A 26468-nucleotide genomic window follows, 5' to 3' on the forward strand; every position below is an offset into this window, starting at 1 on the left:
TGAAATTCCAATTAATTTTATATAATCGGATGAAAGTTGAAACTTGTTTCACAATCAATAGAAATGAAGTTTTATTTCACCATAAAACTTGAACTTATAAAATGTCAAATAGAAAAATATCATTGATTTATAGATTTTGAAAATGTTTAGTACTCTTTCAAAAATTTATTTGAAATATGCTCGGATACTTTATAATTGAATAAAAAATATCAATTCCTTTCGCATAGTTCTTCAATTATACCTTATTCAAAAATAATATTATGCCTGTATAAGTAGTAAAAATAAAGCTCTAAGGCATTCCAATTCCTCGTGTTTTCCTCTACATGAATCCATCAAATTCAAATTTCACAACGTTTTTTCAATAATTCTACAAATTTCCTACAAAAAAATGTATATATTTCTACTGGATATCATCTGCAATGTTCAACTAAGGTAAATTCTAATATTGAAGTAGCCTATGGTACTTTTCTTTCATCATTTATGGAAATAAAAATTTAGCTGAATATTTATCAGCGTGGAGTATTAAGTGGTCTAGCCCAAGCTTGAGTGGATTAACTTTATTGATACAGGATGCATAGTTTTGTGTACGGTATATTACATTTTTATTCAATACCTAATATTTATTATTTGGTGTTCGAAAAGTAATCCTAAACTCATTCTATTATATTAGCCAATTTTATTTCTATCAGTTTTGTGCTGATATTTTCTGCTGATATCTAATTTATTAATTTGGTATGATAGACTGCATTATTAAGATTTTGTCTTAGCATTATTGAATCTAAGAATAGATCATTTTTTATAGAAAAATCAGAGTAAAGTTATTGATTCAAATTATTGTTGTGTTAATGTTACTGTTGTAGCGTTGTAGGCTATAATATTGAGAAGATTCCTATATTGTTTTGCCCATCTATGTGTAACGTACGATCCCTTGAAATGATGTATTGTTTCGATCCCATTGTTTAGGCCAAACTTTACCCGTACAATATTGAATTCAAGTAAAGATATCACACTTTGATATCTTAAAACGTTGATTTCTTAATATCACACTTTGTTGCAAAAATGAATAATTCATAATTATAATTACACGGTAGTTTACTAGTATGACTTTTGAAAGTCGAACAAATTTGAAAGACAAACAAAAGAAAATCTACAATATCCTATATTCAGTCAGTACAGTATTGTAAAAATTATCTGTTAGAAGGATATGATATTCAATGAGAGAAATGGCTATAATAGTTATTTGTGCAACTAGTGCGCAAAGTGACAGTTTGCTGCACCGAAAGAAACGTTTATGCACGAGCCATAGGCGAGTGCGGAATGAAGGTTTCTTGAGTGCAGCAAACTAACATTGCGCATGTATTTCACATTAAATTTTTCCTAGAGTTACCATTGAATATGAAAAGTGATTAATTATAGGTAAAATTCCCTGAAATCCATCAAATGTGTTTCTGTGTAATTTTGTTATTAATAAAAACCTTAATTTGTTTAAAATAAAATAATAATAATTTAACTATAATGATTAGTAATTCAATTGAAAATTTATTTCAATTAATAATTGAAATAAACCAATTAATTTGCAAATGTGAATAATTTTCAATTTCTAAATAATTTATCAACCAATCAATTTTTAAATAAAAAATTATATAGTATGAAATAATGAATGATAAATAAAATTCAAAATTTATAATTGAATATATTTAGATATTTTATATTCAGTATTTTAGTATTTATAATAATATCAAATTATTTATTCATCATTTATTGAATTATTAAATTGGTTTATTAATTATTCCATCATTAATTATTTTAATTTCAATATTAAATATTTTTATAAATTATATTATTCCAAATAATAAGAATATAAGTGAATTTATTCATTATTAATTCATCAATTAGTAATTAGAACAATTTCCATTTCTAATTCTAATAATTTATTTTAAATATTTAGTTTGTCAAAATAACATGAATAATTGTTATTGAAGTTGAAAATTCTCAGCAGAAGTTCTCAGTTTTATAATATTATACTAAAATAGCAAAGAATACAGATAGAACAAATTCGCATTCAAAATTCTCAGTCAACAACAATGTTGATAGCTGATTGGGATGGCTGCAAAATGGCTGAACCGACAAGCGCACGACCTAGTGGAGAGAATTTTATCAGATATTTAGACTTATGGTTAACTAATAGTTAACTATTTTGTGTTGTCATGCTGCAAATCTGGAGTACACAAAGTAATACTTTGCGCACTAGAGCAGAAAAGTGATTCTTTGCGACCAGCAATCAGTGCAAAAATGGTCACTTTTCAAGGAATCTGTAGGAAAAAAATATTTTGTTGATCTTGTAGGCTATCCTCTTAGCTTTTAAATGCTATCCTTTTTTCATAATTCACCAAGCGAAGTGAGGTCTAAGATTCAAGTCTGACGGTTTGGCATTTCTCTTAACGTTTAAATGTTTATATGTTGCACATTTACATCGAAATGCAGTAATAGATTTTCATGAAATTTGACAGGTATGTTCCTTTTCAAATTGCGCGTCGACTTATATACAAGGTTTTTGGAAATTTTGCATTTCAAGGATAATATAAAAGGAAAAAGGAGCCTCCTTCATATGCCAATATTGGAGTAAAAATCAGACTATAGAATTATTCATTATAAATCAGCTGTCGAGTGGATTATAAATAGCATGCCATGACGCATGCGATTCAATATCTCAATGTAACTTGCTAAAAAATCAGCAGCTATGTAGACTATAAATTGCATGCCTCATTGCATGCATAATTGAATGCAATTTTTATGCACTATTAAATAGGATGCAAAGAACTTAAAACAGCTTGTCTGGGCGCCTAGATGTCTTCTGGTTTTCTTGCGCTAAATTCCGGAAAGTGTTATAAATGATAATTAAATCTTGTGTAAGCATGATCTGATCAAATAAATAGTTGGTGTATCAGTGTGGATGTGCATATGGTTTGGGACGTCGTTCAGTTATAGATGTTATTTATTACATTGATAAGATTTTTGCTCATTATTTGTTATTATATTCTTTAATTTTTATAAGTTTTGAATATTCTCAATTTGTTTTATTTTTACTTTTTTTAAGTATTTGAAATCTTTGTATTTGTCATTATTTTTTGAATTAGGCCTAGGTGGTATTTTTGTTGTTTGTATTATTATCGCATAAGTTCGTATTATTTTTCTTTTCTCACTTGTATCCGTACAATTTTTATTGTTGAGGATACATATATTTGGGGAAACCCGTTGTCTCCATTGTGAATAAATAAATAAACTATTGATTTCGTGCAATAACGCATGCAATAAATACCGTAACTAAAATAACATAGTATTGTCACAGAATAGGTATTCTGTGGTATTGTCTCTCGAACTTTCTCTGCTTTGAACTTGGGCTGTCCCAAGTATGTCTTGAAGGAGATTAGCTTTTGATGTTAGCATTTTTGATAGACCAACCCCAACAGCCATTAGCCGTTTTCACAACGATATCTCGCCGACACGACATACAGACAGGATTTACTCTGATGGACAGTATAAGAGGAGGCTGCAGTTTATTACTGCGCGAGTTATACTGTTCACAGAGCTACTAGTTATAATAATTTATATTATATGAGAATCCACTACACTATAAGGGCCTGTAATCACATTACAGGAAAATATACAGAGATAATAATTTTCCTCATCACAATAGGTTGTAAAAAATAAAATATTGATAGAAGTGTTAAAAAAGTTTAAAATCAATCATATCAGCCAACTTGTGTTAAATTTTAAAACTCCCGCTTTCATGCACAGCTGGTTACCAATTGCAAATGGCGACACCCATGAACATGAGTTTGCCGCCCGCCGATCAATATTTTCAGTTGGCTTTTCAATTTCAAGTTGTGAGATGGCGTGTGTTGTTGTCAGTATTTTATTGTGTAAATAATATTAATTCAATATGCTCTTTAATCTTGAATTTTACAAACGTATTAGTTGAATCTATTAATTCTTAATTATTTGCAATTGCTTGGGATAACTTGTAAATATTTTTCTGCATTCTGAGGTGAGCAAAACTATTAATACTGATTTAGGTTATGAACGATTATAATTTTTTATTGATAACAGATATGTTTGTTTTATTAAATTTTAAATTACAATCAATTGAAATTTATGCTCAAACTTACTATATCCTCCATTTATTTTTGAGTAAATCAAGATGATTTATTCATCGATTAAATTGATAATAACATAAACATTAGAATCAAAATAAGTTATTAAGCTTAGTTTGGCTGTGTTGATAAAATAAAAGCGTCTTGTGTGTTTTATGTCTTAATATTTTTATACTAAATTTTAAATTGGGTATTAAATTTTCTACTAAATTTCCACTAGAAAACAAATTCAGTGTATTTTCTTTACATCTAAAGAAATTTTTTTGAGCTTCTAAAAGTTCTTTTAGGGGTTGATTTAATGTGTAAGGACTTAGAATATTTTGATTTCAGTCAATATCAAATAGCTACCTGTACTGTGTAGGCCTTCTCAATTTATTTTATAAAGTATAATGACTTTACGTTGGCCTTCTATTTATCAATTTAATTCATAAAATTAAAAAAGCAATCTATTCTTATGATCATATATAAGGAAGTATATTTATGCCTAAATAATATCCAAAATTCCAGTACCTATTAAAATACGCCTGCTCCAGTATTCCAGTATATATTATTTTAATTGGTTCTAAAAAACTATTTTTTAACTAAAAAATATTTCTATAGGCTAATTAAGTTATCTCAATTTGATTTCGATGAAAATTCGAAATATAAATAGAAAATGACGAAGTGTCATCCAGGTTACATTAATAACCCTTTTTGTACTGTACAGAGACCCATATTATTATGTCGCCAATTTTTTTTTATTATTTACTCTGAACTGGTATTATTGTATTTTTTATCATCATCGTTATCAGACTAGATTATTAAAGTAGGATATTAGGCCGGCTCATTAGGCCACCTTAATGAGTAAAGCCTTTTTTTAATCTTATTTTTGCAGTGGCCTATTACTGACCTCCTCTATCGATCTATGTAGGTCTCACTGCTAGATTCCGCGGCCCATAAACTAAAGTGCCCCCAAATCATTTTTAACACAGAATTATCAAATGTGAATGTAAATTTATCTTCATCTTGTTGTTTTATTCATTGAATTACCTTGGTACAGTAGTCTACTTGCTAGGTTGCCAGTTATCTAGTTTAGGGTTAACTATGAATAAACAAAAAACATTTTTTGGGCTAATAATTTTTGTTTTTCATAAAATGTCAAAAATCCCAAAAAGGATCCGCAATAAATTATTATTCTAACCAATATATTTAGAGTAGAAGGACCATCCAAATTAATTAATAGTAATTACATTACGGTTCTACAAAGATAATTTGTAACATACAGTGCCGTAAATTGAAAGAGGGCAATTTTTAGGAGTTGAACATTCCTTTATAGCTATAAAATTCACCTATAGCCTACAAAATATTTTGTTGAAAAATTACTCCACATGCAAAATAATTCAACTCGGTCTATAAATTTAATATCTAATCCATTCATTCGTTTTTGTGTCTACATAGGACTATGTAATAGGCTATAATTATTTAACACATATCTATATATTGGATTTCCAGTCATCAGCAGCTATTTCGGCTTTTTCATTAGCTAATATATCACGGAGTGAAGTACAACGGAGTCTTTCCTTATTTTGTGCTAAGTCCTCAGAGTACATGTTTCTTGGAGCAACCCGAAAGTCACTATGTTCTGGATGGCAGAACCTGGATATCTGCACATTTGCATAGAGTATCCCTACCAGGGAGTATTTTCCATTTCAGGAAGTATGTTCGTCTAGCATCTGGGCACTAGCATCTGAGTTCTCAACTTATTCAGTGACTTCCACACTGTATCCAGATTATATCCAACACTTATTTCGTCTAATAGATGGGTGAAGAAGCTCACCTAAATTCATAAAAAATTCACCTCCCATAAATTAACTACCCTAAAAAAGGTCGTTAGTCATTTTAATCACTGCTTATCTTTTTTGGAACTCCCCTCAAGATTTGATTTTAAGCCCCCTCACCCTCACCCCAAAGAATTTCAAGGACACAGTCTGTGTCTAAACCCCCCTGTACCCCTGTCTAATCAATTGCATGTGTATGTTAATATATATTTGGCGTTGAATTTAGGCTACATTGAATTTAGAGATTTATCTTATTCCATAGAAGTGTAAAAATAGTAGCAGTAGATCTAGGGTTTCACAAAGTCATTTATTAATAGCTGATCATTAGATTATTTTTTTTAATTGTACTTATCTACTGTGTCTCATTATATTAACATATTAAGCTGTTATTCAATTTTTAATCCAAGCTCCATCGAACTACTGTACAATATTGTATTTTACTATTTTTATTCAGGCCTAAACTATTTCATGATAATCTCCCATCATCTTATTTCTTGAACCACATAAGAAGAAAGACTACGTTCTTCCATTTGTGCTTGAACTAACCACAGTGTAATATTACAGTAGTACTAGCTCAACAAAAAATAGATGGACGCGGAATAAGATCACTGTTCTATTTTACTATTTTTCATTGATAAATGCCAGATATCATGAATGATTGATGACTTATGAAAAACGCTCCCTGGCCTCATCGTTGCTAATGACAGGTCTATTTAGCGCCCCCCCCCCTCCTTTCTCCAGCTGCCCCTGACTTTTGTGTGGAGTTTCGAGCTATCAGTCACCGAGTCACCGCCGACGCTGAACAAGTAAACACTCTTCCCAGTCTCTCAGCTCTCAGTCAGTCAGTGTTGTGACTTCGTACAGTGAACAGTACAGTGCGCTTTCGTGAACTACGTTATCAGTTGTTTGTAACTAGTGACAATTTGTAACTTTTTCGGAAGTAATTATTACATTTTTGAAATGTGAATACTATTTTCATTCTTATCATCTTGAGTTATTATTACTTCAAATATACCAGCACTCCTCATTATTATCACGTGAATTTTAAGGTAAGGTTTATTCGTTTGCATATGTGCATTTGGAACTTGTGGGCTCTTATCAGTCCACTTATATACTTTGGTTTTGTCATGGATATATCCACTCATTTTCTTCGAAAGCGTCATCTTTATCGACACTACAATTTCACATTGAATGTGTACGTGTTACATTGTGAATCGACAATAATTCCTAGATTAAAGTACAATATTCTATTCTGAATCAATAACAGATATTTTTTTAATTTATAAAAGATTTACAGTGCATCATCTCCAATTATACCTATTCGTCATAAATTCAGAAAGTATTAATTTTCAAAATATTGGAGTTAATTATGCATCTATCCCAAAATAACAATTACGGAAATAAAAATTTGCAATAACAATCTTAAGGGTAGAAATAATAACTTATGTCGAATTGCAATAGCTTTATAATTTATAACACATCTTGACTGAAGAAACAAATTTAACTGTTGACTAACCAAATAATAATGAGCAATTCAGTTGCAATTATTGGAATAGTTAAGAATAATAGTTAAAAGATATAATATTCTATTCTCTATAAGATCTATTATAAAATCTAACTATTATTCTTATATCCTAATTGGAATATTGATACAGTATTACCAAACTCATAAATATTATATATAAATTGTATGTATCATTTTCAGTTGGGTAATATAGAATACTATTCCATTATCAGGCTTAGGTAACGAAGTAGCATTCACATGAATTGGACTATCATTTGTATATTTTTGAATTAGTGATTATAAATACAGTACCAATATTTCCCTCTATTATAATATCGATTTTGTGAAGAGATACGCTTATAGCATGTGTGGATAGTTTACTATTTCGGAAATTTTGATTTTGCCTAATACTGTTTGAAGTTTGATTAGTATTTATAATTACAATGTCATATTCATTTTGATTGTAGCTAAATTATGTTATCAGTGCTTCTTCTATCTATTGGAATTGACCAAAGAATGTGTTTCATATCAATATTTGATTGCACCTACCAAATTTCATTAAACATTTATTATAGCCGCAGTGTTTTCATTTTTTGAGCAGTGCGAATAGCTTGCGTCAATGAAAAGAACGTCATTTAGTTGGGGGTTTCCTTGGCGCTAAAGCATCTCTGACTCATCAAAGCTCAAGTAGATGCTTTAAATATGCAAAAACTTCTAGTTTTTTACACTGAAGCATAATGTGGTTTTTGTTCGGCTCATTATGGAGGCCAAGGAAAGAAGTCGTTTCAAAATACTTGAGTCTGCGTCACCATGGTTTCATCTGAAATGTAGAACACTTGAGATTCTCTTCTGCTTCTTAGTATATTTTCATCTTTATTTTTATATTACAGTACTGAAATTATAGTTGATGCTGTCACATATTGCACATTTTGTACTACTATAAATCCATATTATATCACATCTATATTTACTCTACATTTTTTAAATACATCTAGTCACTTTTGCTCGAGCCACATGTGATGATATCTTAGAATTTTGAATTTATTATGAATATCTATGAAACTTTAAGCAAAAGCCGATTTAATTTTAACCGTGATTAATTTCACGAGAACCAATCAGAGAAGGCCTTTCAGAAGAGACTGCTTTTATGCAACCGGCAGTAAAAGTTATTAATTGGACTTAATTTCTCAGCTCATAAACTCAAGGCACAGTTGTAGCTCTATCCTCCCAATACATTAGTATTTTCTTTCAAAATTCAAGGACTCTGCCTCTCTTGTTTATCTTTCATTTTTATGAATAATTCCTCATTTCTATTATTCATGACTCACCACACCCTTTTCCTAGTAATATATTTCCCAGTGTATGTCCAACTTTGCATTTTTCACTCCATTCATCATTCTCTATTCTGTGAAACATTTCAAGGTTGTTCTTAGAGCAATCACGATCTTGTTCTCGAAAGAAACCCATCTGTCATAGATCAAAAACTAAATTCATTCAAAATATTGCACGTTTCAAAATCCTGAATTATTTTAAAAGAACTGTCACCAAATAAACAAAGACGTCACAGAATTGGACAAATGGGAAAGGCCAGTTTTCCATTCAGTCGCAATTGAGTAGGAGGCTGTCCTATTTTCCCGAACATTTATTTCTTCGCAGTCCCATTCTGTTGGTTCATAGTGTCCATTATTTTCGGCTTTTCATCGATATGACGTAATAATCTCTATAGAACAGAGTTTATGGCGTAATAAATGGAAGTGAAAGCATGCTTCCCTCCGCTGCTCCAGTTCAATTAAATGCCTCTGGTATTGCCGTACTGGTGTTTACGTAGTACAGTAGCCAGATTTTCATCACAATAAAATAGGTCCACTCTAGTTCTCACCAATGGGAAAACTGTTGATCGTTTTTGTAAGGCTGTTTATTACATTTGTCAAAGCTGATATTATCTAGTCATCTCCATAAACAGTAAAATTGGACACCATTGTTCAAATGTTATCCATTTGAATTGATATTTACTGCAATTGAAATACTAATTCAAATCTACATATGAAAAGAAATTGATGCTATCTAGTTCATATTTATTCAGTTGATATATTTGTATCCAATCGATTATGCCCTTAAAATATTTCTACATAGCCTATTATTTTTGTATGAGTGTATTAAATTTATGTTATGTTCATATAATACAATTCTACTGTACTTATCCATTGTATCACACTTACTAGAAAATTAAAAATATGAGATGTTCCGACATTACTTTTCTACTCTGGCTCTCTATGATAATACAATAATTACAATTTCAGAAATATTTGATTATTCAACCCAACTATAACTTAATCAATTTAAGGCTAATTAAGCTGAAATGAAATTATTCTTCAATCTATAAAATAGAATTATAGTACCCTTTGAAATTAATAAAATAATAGAGTAAGAATACAAATTATAACTACTAGAGTAAACATTTATTTGAAATTTATTTTATAACCTGACGTTGGTGTGGTCACCGAAACTAGTAGTCTTAGTTTGTATTCTTATTCTGTTATTTTATTAATTTCAAAGGGTACTATAATTCTATTTTATAAATACAAGAATGTAGCCCTAAATTCATACATTTTAAGAAGATTTTCTTCAATTGTTTATCATGATCATATCCTTGAAAAAACTTATTTCAGCACTTATCTGAAGCTGAACTTGATAAATCTTCCGATATTATTTTGTTAGGTATAAAGAAAAATCACTAAAATAATACTTTTCCAATCAAATAACTATTTAAGCAATCTATCAGACCTACAGGCCTATTTGGAATTGAAATTTATTTGTGAAGCCATGAAGTCACTTGAGCAGAAAAAACTTATTGCAATAAATTCTCATTGAAGCTGTTATTGAACTTATGATGTTGTGAATAATAATTTGAAGGTGAACATCCTGAATGTAGTTCAATGGGACGTTTGAGCTTTCATCAAACAGCCCACAAATTAATCTCCTCCTAACATCAACTCCTTTTCAAGTTGTCTCATAGCTTCGCTTAGCGAAGTTGTCTCGCTATTCATACTTGATCCGCTTGTTAGCTTTGGCATGCATCAACCCATTGTTCACTTGTCTGCCTCAACGCATACGGCTGCACTTGATTTAAATTTGCATTGCATTTTAAACTGCAGCTATGCACTTCAGTTGTGGGTGTCAAGTTCTAGTGCGCTGGTATCATTGTATCAAACTTAATATTCAAACTTTGTTCTCGCAAAACGTTACACTTGTAACTGTTTCAAAATGTGGAGCGGATGTTACAAAATTAGGAATTATGACTATTTTTGTTTCGTGACTAAAAGCTTTTGTTGAGACCGTGCTAAATTCTAGATTGAGTGGAAATTTAGCTTGTTCTATGAAGTTTTGTACCGGTGTATTGTTATATTTTGTACCGGCAGTTTTCAAGTAAATTTATTAAACTTGTTAAAATATTGTGTGTTGCATTTTCCATTTGTCTGATCATAGATGAGCTCAGTCATTTTTTACTATTAAAATATTAATACAGTACCTTTATAATTTTTTAAAATTATTACTAAATATTATTGCAATAACTTTACTTGTAGATAAGGTATGGGCGTATTGTGTGTACTATTTGATTGCCAATTTATTTTATTCTGCATAAATATGATAGAATTTTTTGAATTTTTTTCATCTATTATTCTTACAAGAGATAACTGACCGGGAGAGAAAAACTAAAGATACTCTTTGTACTATTTCAATTTTATTGAAATTATTCAATTGAGTGATTATGAAAAGATACATTATGATAATTTTGATTAAAAAACTCTTTATCACATTAGACTTCTTGGTAAATAGAATAAGATTGACAATACAGTAATGTATAGCTTATTCTGTTAGAAAGGATCTGTTAGAAGGATTCATCTATACTCAATCACCATAGTTTAAAAATATTCAACTTATTTCTAAATATAATCTTTATGATTTATCAAGGATAAAATAACAAAAATCGTGGGTAAAACAAAACTATTATTTTAAAATTGAAAAATTGAGTTGGCTAAATCACCAATTTTGGCAATATTAATTATTGTGTAAAAATTATTAAATCTCGACAATTATATTATTTTTCTGTGGACTTATAATTATTCCATTTTTGTTATCATTTTCGTACACCCAGCTTACATATTTGGTGAAGGTTCTCTCTTCTAGCTTACATATTCGGTATTGTTTACATATCTTGTATCGTGTTTATCAAATACTTGGATTATTGATAAAATCCAATATCCATAGATTATCATCCATCAACAGAATTGATTCATATTTTGTGTTTCTTATTTTTAAAACTCGTGACTGGAGCTCAAGGCTACTTTTTCCAGTCACGCCAAAAACTATTGTATTATAATGTATATTTTTACAAATATTGTAAAAATATTTCTTGTATTTAGCAATAATTATACCTAAGATTTATCACATTAGATATATCGGTTATTGGAATTCGATAGATAGCTATGTATTTCATTGGAAAGAATCATGATTCATAGATACGGTACTTAGTCATACCGTACAGTATTTTAAATTTAGGAAACATTCAACTTTTAACCAACTGTACCTTATGTTTTCATCATAGCAAAGTCTCCGTCCCCAGCCATGACATCATGTTAGAATGACGTGTCAGACATCATGACGTCAAGTCTATTTTGTTATTTGCGCGCCAAAACCGGTTGTAACGTTTATTGCACCATTCAAGTGCATGATGGTGTTAATCGGTACCGTTGCGTCCGTGAACCGTCAACCGTCAGTGCAGTGAAAGTGCCTCAAGCGTGGCTGGCTATAATTGTTATCATCGGTGGCCGTAACTCCAAACACAAATGTTCCTTGTAGGGAGATTCACTTTATAACTGTCAGCATTGGTTGAATGGGAAGCATTCATGTTATTTATAGGGAATGTTGACAGTTTGAATTCAATCTCAATATAGTAAAGGTTTTATGCTTGTTGAAAGTGTCCGATTCAAGCAGTGAGGCCCTTTAAATACAGTACTCCTTCAGCCTCCTGTGACAATAGTAACGTCCACTAGTTGCCGCTATCATTTATTTATGCCTTCATAATCTATTTATTTATTCATTCAATCACAAATAATATAGTGATCATATCATCAATGGCCAAAGCCATCACTCGGGGACTTTATATAGCAGTGTCCGAACCCCTTCTCACAGGGACAATAGTCAGAATTTCAGTAGCCGCTACCAATAGCAAAATCTAGTTGACGCCACAATAATTGTCCTTATGTGCAAGGAGCTAAAGGAACAATAGTGACATCTACTGCACCACTCATTAGTTGTAGTTTCCAAAGTCCGTCCATTGCCCTTTGGATGCTGTTGCTAATCAAGAATAGTATAAAGTTATATACAATCCTTGGTTGCTTATGTCCCTGTCTAATGGCGTTTTGCCACTACTGGCGGCTACCAGTGTAAGCCACTATTGTTCCTGTGTGCAGGAGGCTTCAGATCCGAAACCCCCTCCTCAATATTCACAGATGTCCAGTTTTATATTCATGTGTACTTCTAATTTTGTTCAGTTTGACCTGCGTATATTGTGAGGAATAATTAAGCTAAGGGCAGCATTTGATTTGAGTCATAAAAATGAATCAGATCATTTCAATGATGAGTTTTGATTTTGAATCATAATCAGCATTTTATTTGAGTCATAAAAAGGAATCTTAGAATTTCAATGAATCTGTCTGGCCCTACAAAATTGAATTACGGTTTAATTTTAATTTATATTTAAATTAATGTATTCTATTTGTAATTTAATTTATGTAATTTTACATAATTTTTTATTGTAATGCAATGTGTAAAATTGATTTGATTCGAAGGTTCATCCTTATAAATTTTACACATTTGTCCAATTTGTTACTTCTTGCACTCCATTAAATTTTTAATTAATTCGCACTCTATTGCTACTCCTTATAGTCCATAGATAGGCTAAGTAAACGTTAGATCTGTGTCCTTATATAGACTTGGTAGGGTAGGCTATAGCAACTAAGTTTATATACAATGAATTTTCTTGAAATCAAACGACATTTCTTCTCACCTTTGAGAACTCTATTCTAGTCTGCATTTATAAACTAGCGGTCTGGCTGGAGACAATGTTTTTATCTGGAAAGAATTGATTCTTAACGTTTATTTCTGTTGGCAAGAACTGTTTCTATGTTGAGCTGGAAGTTGCTGTTGTGGAACAATTCCCAGTTTCCAGATGATACCGCAAAGGTGTCAATTGTCGTGCGGTTGTTAAGACGTAAAGAAACGGTTCATTTGCAATTTGAGAGCATGATTTGGTTTCGAGTCTTGAAGCAAGCTCTACTGAACTTGAATCTGTTCAATAGGTGTCTACTTGAAAGTTTGATTTTCCAAGGTTACATTCATTTCCTTGATATTGAGTGAAAAATCAACGTTCAGTTACTGTAATCTAGAATTGAAGTATTGATACTATATTTCTACTACATTTAGTACAATGACAATGAGAGAATAGAAATATACTAATTAAAATTCCATCTATATTAATATGATGAGAGAATAGGAATATTACTAACTCCAATTCCATATAATATGAGTACTATGAAATGAAATGGAGGGTTATTGTAGTGTAGCATTAGAAGGAAAACAAAAAATATGAATGATTCCTCTAAAGCTCCAGAATGTTTTCAAAATCAATAAATTGCTGGTCCTAGTTTATGACTGAGAGAAAAGAAATACACTAATTAAAATACTGTAATATAGCATGAGTTTTATAGTATGAAGTAAAAGGTTAGTACAGTATATCGTATAAAGGTAAACAAAAATTAATGGAGTCTTCAACGTTCCATCATGTTTTAAGAGAAAATAAATTGCTTGTCCTAGTTATGAAAATCCATTATTGTTCTCAACATAAATTAAATTTCTCGCCACAAATCCAATTATTGGTAACGGTTTCTTTCAAAATAATGGATAAATCGAAATCTTTATTTGTCCACTAGTTGCACACAGTAGGCTACATGAATCAGCAGTTGTTTTTTTGTGAATTAATTGATTTTTAACAAGTTTTGCTGATCAAAGTGTTCTAAATATCACCAACTTCCTCTTCCTGCGTTGTGAAAATTTGTTGCTAAAATGTCAATCAACTTCTCACGTGAACTGATTAGTTTCTGAGCATGCAATTTTCTCTTGGAAACTACTAAACTGTAATTAGCATATCACTCTGCATCCTACTTTCTAGTAGGTCCCGTGCATTTTCAACCCATCGAAGTTTGAATTATCGAATCACATTGATCTCTAAACTTACTAAAAAAAATATTCAATGTATTTCAATTTAATTTCAATTTTAATCACGTATTGTTTACGTTTACTTTTATTGTTTACTTTTGGTATCTGTGAGGATGATTAACGCTTTCAAATTGTCAAATTAGAGAAAAATATGGACATTTGTTTCGTTATTATATAAGTTAGGCTGTTTAAATTGTACTTTTTTGTTTGAATTCTAGTAATATATTTCTTCTTTTATAGATTAAGTTCACGAGTGCTCTACCTCTAAACATGGTGGACACAACCAAAGGTGAGTAAAACAATAATTTAATATAGACCTAATTTAATTTATAATTTTGTTGTTTAAGTTCAATAATTGAAAATATGTTAACAGATTATCAATATACTCATCAAAATCACATACACTAAACACTCATCATGCTTCAGCAACGTTTTACAAAAGTCAATCTAAATTAATTTCCAATCATTTTTGGTATTTGTTGTTGTTGATCGGAGATCAAACTTGGAGTGATTTTCATGTCACTGACCGGTTTGTCAAATGAAAGTACTTTCCGGTATCAACTGAATCAGTGTGATTGAAATCAGTGAAAAAAGCAAAAAAGAATTTCCTTTTCAGTGTGATGGAATAAAATTTAAACGAACTTAAAATTATCATGATTTAAAATTCCATTCAGGCTTCAGAACAACTCCACCGTTTAGTATTTGCACGGGAACTTCGAATCATCCCACAATAATATTTTTTCTAGCTTGATTAAAGTTTAACAATTTTTATAAGTCTTTCTATGTTCTTGAATACATTTGATTTTCACTTAATGCAAATGCTTATCTCAGATGAATAGCTCTTCTTCCAAGGAAGACACTTGTGGAAGTCTTATCAATTTTTTCTTAGGGCCGTGAGCTTTAAGTGTAAACAAAATTGTATCAGCTGGTAGTTTTAACTCGTAATTTAACACAGCATTTATGAATAAATTCGAACATAGATTAAATCCTGGATGAAGTGAAACTTGAATTGAACTGCTATTGATCAATTCAATAATTTATCTCAGATGAATATCTCCTCTACCAAGGAAGATACTCTTATGAAGGAATGATCAATCTTTTTCTAAATCGGATGCACTTGTAAACCGAAATAAAACTACATCAGTCGGAAATTTATTTTGATCTGGCATGTGCATCTCGACTAGACTAGTCAAAAATATCTAATTGTTTCCTGTTTCAAGTGGCGAGGCAAGTCAGAATTAGACGCTGGAAATGAAAACCAAAACACACCAGAATTGAATCCAGTAGCTATACAGTGTATAGTGAGATTCACTTCCAACTGAAGCGTTAATGTTATTTATATGAAATGCTGACAGTCTGAAGTGAATTTCAGTATAGCATTTGGAACCAACTGTTCCGACTTTCTCCAATGATAACTTAATGAATTTCATTCTTTCTTTGTGAAGACGTTTTCATAAACTTTGTTGAACGGCTGGAAAGGCAATAGCGGGCTCTAAAATAGATTTCCATAGCTTGTGTTTACGTAGCGTATCTCAAATGTGTTCTGAATGTTTACGATTCTCTTTGTTAACTGCTCAGTCAATCATAAGAAATTACCACATTCATCACTGGTCAGTGTTTAGTGTTCACAGCTGAACTCTGGCAAATATGAGTTCAAACTTCATCAGGGATTTTCCGAAATGAGAAATTGTACTATAGAAATTGAGTTTAAATTATATTTTTCTGAAATTCAATTACTCGTGACTAATACTGAAAAATCACTTTCACCATAGAAGACCAAATAACGTTTTAGTGCATTTCAATTATTAAACATTGTAATTTTTCACTGTAAAATTTGTTCTACCTGAGATATCAAACATGAAGTACAAGAAACTAATAGGAAAGACCATGCAGCTAATTCTTCCTGCAGATTTGTTACTTGTCATTTGTATATCGATGTGGAGCTATAACTTGTGTGGAAGAATGAATCTATGGAAATTTCTCTTTAACTTGGAAAAAGTTTCCCACAGTTGAAAAGTTTTCCGATGCAAATTGTAGCTTCCCTGACTGTCATAATTTTTTTAAAGACATTTGAACGACAAACTTCACGTTTAATGAAACATTAAACATCAAGTAGTTAAAAAACAACTGAGAAACGAAGAAACAAAGTCATTCTAACAATGTAGTCAATACTTTTCATGGGACAGAAGCCTAGTTACTTTTATCAGAGACAAGAAATATAGATTTAAATATAAATATGTAAATATGAATATTAAATATAGTATTAAATATAAATATATAAATATACCTTATGCTTATCTATGTATGCTTTTATTGATATCCATTGGAAGAATTAATACAAAAATTCCAAAAATCTAAAACTATATCTATTACCCTAAGCATCACCTAGTACAAAGATACTAAACCGAGGTACTATTTTCTACATATAAATTACCTTATTTAAAAAGAATACTGCTTAAATCTAAATCCTACTTACTATTAGTTCCTCACTACTTTGTATCCCAATACTGAATAACCAATGTCTAATTTTTCTTTTGAACCTATTGAAATTTTCCTCTCCTTTGATTTCTAATGGTATTCTATTAGATATTGTAGGCCCTAAATATCCTAGTGATCTTTGCCCAAACGCTGTATTCATTCTTGGTACTTCTTGATTGTAACGTTCTCTTATTCTAGTATTATGGCTATGATTTATGATATGGTTCCTATTTTGATGTTTTTTCATATACCCTAATAACAACAATATATACAATTGCCTAACGCTGAGTACTCTATTTTCTATAAATAATTCTACAGTTGAAAACTGGATTTCCCTGTTTCCCATTATTTTCAAAATGCGTTTTTGAGTTTTAAATAATGGATCTATAAAACTGAAGTTAGCTGCACCCCAAACTAACAGACCGTACCTTAAAAGAGATTCAACTAATGTTAAGTATACAGTTTTTAACATTTCTTTGTCTATGATACGCCTTAATTGATAGAATTTGTATATAAGCTTCCTTATTTTGGCAGTTGTATATGTTATGTGTTTGTTCCATTTCAATGAATCATCTACTATTATTCCTAAATACTTTATATTGTCAGAGCGTTCTATTAGTGGGCAATTACAATTATTGTTACAATTTCTATCACAATTATGGAGCTTCATTGTTGTCATGTGTGGTTTTGTGCTATTTGTTAAAGAAAAAGCTAAAAATTTTGTTTTTTCTGAATTCAATGACAATAAGTTATTTCTTAACCAACTAGTGATTTTTGTGAGTTCTATCTCTGCTGTTTGGAACACTTCTTCCCAGTTTTTTCCTTGAAAAAGGAGTGCTGTATCGTCAGCAAAGGCTATAACTCTACCTTGAATTTGAATGGAGCACAACTCATTTGCAAAGATCGAATACAAAATTGGTCCTAAAACTGTTCCTTGAGGTATTCCAAACTTCATGGAGCCCTCTGCACTCATATGGTTCTCAACCTTTGTTTTTTGCTGTCGATTGCTGAGGTAGGATCTGAACCATTCAAGTGGCACTCCTCTTATACCTATTGCCTCAAGCTTTTTATTAATAAGTCATGGGAAACAGAGTCGAAGGCCTTTGCTAAATCTAAAAATACTGCTAGACATTTATTCTTTTCCTCTAAATTCTAGTTACAAATTTTGATAATTCTAGTACAGCTAATTCTGTACTTATACCTTTGCGGAAGCCAAATTGGTTAGGAGAAAGAATATTATTAATTTCTAAAAAGCTTATTAATCTTGATTTAACTAGTTTTTCTAAAATTTTTGATACATTGCTAATCAGTGAAATAGGTCTATAATTACTAATAATTAGTTTATCGCCTGCTTTATGTATAGGTCTGACACAGATTTGCTTCATTGCTCTTGGAAAAATACCATATAACAAGCTCAGATTAAAAATATGAGTTAAAGGCTTAGAAATTAAATCTTTTATTCCTTTCAAGGTCCTGTTATCTAATCCATCTAGGCCTGGTGCACTATTGATGTGTAAAGAATCAATTGTGTTTATTATTTCCTTTTCATCTATGGGGAAAAGAAACATATTACTCTGTACATGCAATTCTGGTACATTATCTGCTATAATTTCGTTAATATTTTTATTCAGACTCTCAGATATTTTGTTAGCCATACTCTCTCCAATATTAACAAAGAAATTATTTACATGACTCAATAGTTCTCTAGGATTATCTTTCAGTGTGACTATGTCACCATTAATTTTCAAAGCATTCAGTTGTATATCCTTTTTCTGTTCTGAATCTGTAGCATCCTTGATTATTTTCCATGTCTTCCTTACATCATTGTTTGCTTCATTTAGTTGCATCTTGAAATAATTTTCTTTTGTAGTTTGGATGAGTGACGTCAGTGTATTTCTGTATCTTCGGTAGTAGTTAGCGAGTTCTCCGTTCTCTGGGTCCAGCTTCCTTCTTCTATTTAGAGAATCCCTTGTTCTTATAGCTGAGATAAGTCCTCGTGTTATCCATGGTTTTATGCTCTTGATCCTCTTCTTTTGTCTGTAATGATGTGTATTGCTCTCCATATGTTTTTGTAGAATTTCTAGGAACTTTTCGTAAGCTGAGTCTGTGTTATTTGACTCAAAAACCTCCGTCCATTGTTCCACTCGCAGTCCTCTCCTCAAGCCGTTCAAGTTGACAGATTTACAGTTAGTTGAGAGTTGACAGTTAGTTGAGCTCTGTTCATCCCCATTTGTTCTGTCTAACTGATGTTCTTCCAGTCCAAGAATTGTAATGAAGTGGTCTGTGATACTCGAGTGATACACGATTGGATGGATTTTACTTTTACAGTTGGTCAACATATGATCCAAACAAGAAGACGTTCCCGCTGTTACTCTGGTAGCCTTTTTAATGCAGTTCTTCAAACCGTGTTCACTCAATAAGTCGTAATAATCATCAAGTTGATAATGCTGATGTGGCTGTAGCGTATTAATGTTGAAGTCTCCTGCGCAAATAATAAGTTGACCTCTCAGTCTACCAAGCACTGTTTCAAAGTCCTCTAAAAACTCTGTTATGCTGGCGTAGGAAGGTGATCTGTACACTGCCAATATATATATACACTTTAAACTATCAGTATTTCTCACAAATAACATCAATACTATCCATTTGATTAATGCTGGCAATGCTTCACTATAGAAACCAGAATGTTGTAGTCAAGGGCAGGTGAGGTTAGACGATAAATTAAAGCCACCGTTTTTATTATGGTGGCCAAGGTTATGTGTTGGAGCGCTTAACTTAATTCAGCGCTCAACTGCATGCTTAGTTGAGAGTGAAGTTGATGATTGCAAATCCGGACTCTGCTCCAAATAGAAATGCCGGTACCATGGATGTGCAAGTTATGCAAATGCTGGACTATTGTTTTAACGGCTCGCGTTTGATGTGTTGGTGGGTGCTGGTCTATTGATTTCTGTACATTTGAATGTGGGCTCTCATGCGATTACGTCATTGTGTTCTGCCACACATCATACTGAGATTCACTCAAAACTTTCAGTATTCGTTAAATGAGGAGCTTTAATGTTATTCATGTGAGGAATGCTGACTGACATGAATCTCTCATTAGAATATTATAATTTGTTGGCGGCTTTTAGTGAGTTTTACATCGAACCATGGAATTAACAATCTAGTAGGCTATAGAAGTTTTCTCTGATCGAACTTTTAGCATTGGCAGAGAAAACTTCTATACTAAATTGCTCATTATATGGCATTGGTTAAATGGGAAGAAGTGATTTTATTCATTAGGAAGTGAATTCACAGTTTGAATTAAACTCAAAGTTAGAATATTTGGGCGGCTTTTGATGACGCATGGAGATACCAAGAACTGTCCGACGAGGAAGTATGAATCACGCGTGTTTTTTATCGCTAACCATTTCACAAGTTTTGAAAATAAGTTTCGATCAACAATGTTGTCTCTTTCTGCTGATAAGAAGTTTATTTTCTCCACAACTTGATAAGTGATCATTGTTGGAAATTTGGAGGTCACTAATGTTATAAATATTAGTATTGAAAAATAGGACAGCTACTGAAGGATATGATAGGATCATATACAAGCCACATTATCAATTTCTCATTATAGTAGGGTATAGTTACTGTAGGCCTACAATGATTGTCAATTTAGTGGAAATGAGATTTCCGAAAATAAATAATCTTTCTGAATATTCAGCATGGGTTACAATTTCATTTCCTTTTATTCCTTCAGGTTCTGATAGGAACTAATGAGTTTTATTATCTTTTTCTTATACTCAGCAGTAGAAGAAGTTATAATATTGTGGTTCAATTCTTATCATCCCTTCAGTTCTGATAGGAAGTAATTATAAAATTGAAGTAGACCTACTGTACTGTATTTTATTATAAAAATAGTGCTTTGAAAATGAAGTATAGCATAAGTTTACATAATATAATACAAATATCAATATCATCATTCAAATAATATTAAATATTGGGGCACCGAGCCTCGCTCCGGAGTACAAAAGCTTAGAAGCATAAAAGCATAGTTTATATTTATTTAATTAAGTTTGTAGCGTGAATGTTGATGTTGTGGAACTTTTCCATAATTGAATAGACTTAAAACGTTGTCAAAAATCCACTTTAATTGAATAAAAATTAATATTTTACAGGAGCATGTATGAGCACACACGAAAGCATGCCCCTGTAAAATATTAATTTTTATTTAATTAAAGTGGATTTTTGACAACGTTTTAAGTCTATTCATTTATATTTATTCATTGATAAACAGAACACAATTCTTTAAAATGATTGGGGAAGGACTAACAGGCACAGCCCAAAACTGTTTCTTCGCTGAATTTTTATTTATACACTATAAATAGTCCAAAAGGTACCTAGGTTATGTTCCATACACTTTAATTCAGGTCCAATTTTCAGTCCAAACATTTGAAAACAGAAAAGTTCGAATTTAGATTGTTCACAAACCAAATTGAATAATAAAATAACACTCACTAATCACTTGAAACTGTAAAATAATTATTAACTTTGAAATATTAATAGATTGCAAGAGGAATATGATTATTTTTTTCGTTACATTAATGATGAATTGAACGTGACATGCTTCAAGTAGATGAGAGTTCTATCACGGAGTAAAGAACACTGCTGGTTTCCTTATTCCGTGGTTCTATATAACGTTGAGAACATTAATTTCAAAGTTCAAATTAGCTGGAGTGTTGTCAAAAACAATCCACCAGCTCACCAACTATAGGCCTACTGCTGGACTTTTCGTGGAGAGTTGCTCATTTCAGAAGAAATGTTGGTTGACAGCATGTCCCGAAGTTTAGTCTGCAGTCTGCACTTCGTCTTCTCGAATTTGATGTTACAGTATTGACATTTATCCGACTCATCTATTATGAAGTTGATACAGAGATCCAGTAAATTCTCATAGGAGAGTAGATAATTTTGTCAATTCATAATATCTTGGCTGTTCGTTATGAAATTATAAAATGCAGTATCAAGAAATTGGACAATCTAGATTTGAATAACTTAGCCAAGTTGTATTTTTTAAACAAAATAAATTTAGCCAGTTCAGCTCAGTACTCAATAGTTTTTCAGATTAACTTTTCCGATCAACAAATAGTTGATTAATTTTTAAAGGAAAAATTGTTATTTTTTTAATTTGATAGGCTTACAAAACTATTTTCTGTTTTTTGAAGACACATTATGGATTATATCGGTTATATTATTTTTCAAGTGATAAATTTTAGTCTTTCATTCAATTTTTATAGTTTTCCACTTAATTTCAATGTTTTTCCTCTAGTTTATGTCTTGAAAATGGCAGAATTGGCCAAAACTAGGTGAATCTTTGAAAAAAGAGCACCTATTAGCACAGCCCCCTTTACTGTAATAAGAGGTAGCTGTATCACTAGTCTTATCAAATTCAAAATATGTTTATTCATATCTATATTTTATCAAAAATCATTTAATTCGTTGTATGATTTGTATTATAATCAGCAATCAATTGTAGACCATTTTATTATCAATTCCTTGCCGTAATTCAATTCAAATCTTGTTGAAACATAACCGCAAAATCCAGTCGAGGGAATTGTTAGCGGAACGGTATTTTATCCGCAAACTGAAACCAGCCAGCAATGAACGTGTGTTGGGTATCTGGGCCACTTTAAAAAGGTGCAAGAGAGAGGGAGTGGGCCACTTCAAATAGGTGCAAGCGAGAGGGAGTGGGCCACTTCAAATAGGTGCAAGCGAGAGGGAGTGAGTGAGGGCTGGTAAACGGGTCAATTGTGAGGGGCCAGGGCCCCAGGGATGTGAAGCGACTCTCTGGACACTTGTCTGTCCTGCTCCGTATAACTGAATGCACCAATTATCGCTCTCACTCGATGTCACCGTGGTCAGGTCATTGTTATCTTTCTATTACACCTCCCATTCATTTCAGTCCGCCTTATATTTGATCGGTCTTCTTTACTGCTTCTCTTCTCAACGTCATTTGTCCGAGATGCTGTAGAACAAATACTGTAATTTTATTATTTTGTTTCCTAGTACACTTCTTCCAACTACTTCTCCAACAAATTATTGGTTTCTTCAATAATGTAATTAAATAACTACACATTTTTCATTCAGTTTTTCAGTAGCCTATTTCAATTTTTACATTCATTTTCTCAACTACTCATGTTTTCAATTTATTTTTACCAATTCTTCCGTTGTGTTAATTGAAATACTCCCTTAGTACAAATATAGATAGTAATATTAATCTGAATATAAAATATTAATAATAATTTTCAAATGACATAGTTAATTGAAAATGGCATTAGTAGCCGAAACATGTCGTGACAAAATAAGTCGTTTTATAAGGGTACTCAGATTAATATTTTTATTTATACTAAAAGTAGCCCTAAAGAAAAAAGACAATAAAATGGCGTATCCCTTAGTAGTATTGTATTACTTCGTAACTTTCATATTTCCACTCCATTCTGAACTTCCTATATAGACTTCCTTTCTCACTTTCCTTTATATTCTTCCTCTTTTAATATTTCAGTTCAATATTTGTTATCATTCCATCAAAGTCAAATTATTTGTCTAGTCCAATGTATTTTTTATTATAAGATATATGCAACATGATTCCTATATTTCTAATCCCTTTTCACCTCTCTCCTGTTCATTTTCTACCTCTATATGTAATTCTCTCATTCCACTTATCATACTTCCTCAATTTTTTCCTATTACATTAAAAATTCTACTCCTCTATCATATTCTTCTCATAAATAATGTAATCTACCAACATAACAGAATCTTTTAATTTGCATTAACTCCTTACAATCTGCTCTTTCTATTCCTCTCTATCTAGTCTCCTTATAATTTTCAATTCACGCGAATATTATTCTTTCGACTTACAAAATCCATTTCACTATTTTTTTTTTCTATATCCATCTAGATCTATATTTCTACTCTCTTTTCCTCTCCATCTTCATCTCTCCAACTCTTTTCGCTCAGCACTAATCACTATTATAGTGATGATGAGCCAAAAATAGGGCGGCATTTCCGCCTATGAAGTCACCGCCGCTTGACAGAAATTCGCGGGGGCCGCCACACATTATCAACCTGATTGGTAGAACTTGCACTTCTATCTCCATTATCATTAGTTCCAATAAGCAATCCTCGAATTCAGTTCAAAGAAATTGATGGAACTAATTCCACTCGTACTAGTAACAATCATCAATTGAATAAGCAGATTCCACTCCTCAGTGGAACTTCTAATTATCTTAATTACTCAATTAGACCCACAAAAATAAAATTCATAAATCGTTCATGAGCTTTCAGAAATTAGTAATGGTATAGAATAGAATGACTGCCTTTATTTTTCCTAGAGAGCGAAGCTAGGAGTCATTCGGCCCCCTCTTACATTCAACTCTTTATATTGTATACTGTATACTGTAATTAATTCTCACAATATACATGAATCAGTGCATCTTTCAATCTTTTATGTTCAATCGCCCATAAAACAATAATAATTCATAAAACCTGATTTCACAAAAAAAAAATAGAAGAATTGTCTCGTAAAGCCATGCATACCATTATTTTTTGGTTATATTTCATTATTATTTGGTCGGGGATAGTGATTCACTATACATTGAAGCTATAAATTGTAATAATTGAAGCTATATAATCGAAGTTGCTATGTTGTAATGATACATCTAATCCAATAATCTAAAATTTCCAATTTGATGTTTGAAATTTGAATGAACTTGAAAAAATTTAGCGATAGTTTTTTCATCCCATTTTAGAGAATATTGTTAGTACACTAAAATACCTAACATTGAATTTAGATACTCTCCACTTATATTTCATTTCTGAAATGGAAAAAATTCAAGTACCCTATTTTTAATAGTATATTTCGCACCTAGGGCCGAAAATGAGATATTTCCGGCTCAAAATCGGTTTTTAAGTCCGAGGCCGTAGGCCGAGGACTAGAAAAGATTGAGAGCCGGAAATACATGGTGCGAACGCTATTTTTCGCCACACCCAAAAAAAACTTCCCAATATATAAGAAATTAAAAAATAAATAAAATTCAAACAGCCTATTTTGATAGTTTGAATCTTCGTTATGACAACTTTTACTGTCAATTAATTTCAATATTACTAATTAATAATTTACAATAATGACCATATTTTTATACTATTAATATTAGGCGCGAGCTTTGCGCCCGGTGCAATATCATGGATAGATGGATGAATAGAATTTTCATTACTATTTTGAAATAATGTGATGAAAAAATTAATATAATTGCATATTTCACAGTTTTGTCTCAAAATATATCTAAAAAATTGATTGAAATTTAAATTACGGTAACTAATATAAAAAATAGGTAATAAAAGTCAAAATTCATCGACAAAAAAAAGTCATTGACCGAGATTCGAACCTAGATCATGTTTGTTCACTGAGCATTGAGTTCTGACTGATGTATTACGCCTTTACGCTCTCGGCCATTCCGTACTGTTGAATATTAGGGCCTGACTGATAACCCTTAGCATACACGTAATACTGTAATACTAGACTTCTAAAAAAGTTTACTTCACTCCTAAAAAGCGTACCGTACAACAGACTTTGGCTCATGACTTATATTATTAAAATTAATATTATTATCTGTCTCACAATAAAATTTTCACTCTGAATTAAGTCAGATAACGTAGGCTATGTAGGCTACTATAATAATAGAGTATAGCGCAAATTTGAAGCCGGTTTGCTGGCATTTTCACAACAAAATATTGCTCTGAAAATAGTTAAATCATAGAGAAAACATTCGAAGATTCAATCTTGAGTGGGCCTAATGTTTTCTCTATATGGTTTAATATTGAAGAAAAATTATCTAGAAGTTTTAATAATGAATTACGGAAAAATTACTAGGTATTTTTCAGTCAAGGCTGAGTTTCACCAGTAGGCTTACCTTAAACTTCAGATCTGTGCTGTATTTGCTTATTATTATTGTTGATTGTATTGCATTAAGAAGTGGAATTCGATAATAAAAAAGAAACAATTATTACTCTACCTCACTTTTAAATATTGATACAATTATTGTACTTTGAATTCAAATTCGATTCTTCACTTTTAAATACTTGCGATACGTACCTTTCTGACAATGGACAATGTAGCCAACATTATATTGTTGAGGCTATGGAGATATATCATCGTATTCTATTGTTTGATATCAAAAACACAATAATAAATATTAAATTATGAAACAG

The 26468-nt window shown here is 31.3% G+C and overlaps 1 protein-coding gene across 1 annotated transcript in view; it reads left to right on the forward strand.

The window, feature by feature from the left end:
- Window positions 1-6744: 6744 nt before the first annotated feature.
- Window positions 6745-26468, forward strand: part of LOC111044867 — a 43416-nt gene continuing 23692 nt past the window's right edge. The window contains exons 1-2 of the mRNA XM_039435074.1: window positions 6745-7020; window positions 14994-15042. Of these exons, the coding sequence (XP_039291008.1) occupies window positions 15024-15042 (19 nt within the window). The 5' untranslated portion in view covers window positions 6745-7020; window positions 14994-15023. The remainder of the gene's footprint in view (window positions 7021-14993; window positions 15043-26468) is intronic.

Source organism: Nilaparvata lugens, chromosome 8 (assembly GCF_014356525.2).
Source record: "Nilaparvata lugens isolate BPH chromosome 8, ASM1435652v1, whole genome shotgun sequence".
Lineage (NCBI taxonomy): Eukaryota > Metazoa > Arthropoda > Insecta > Hemiptera > Delphacidae > Nilaparvata > Nilaparvata lugens.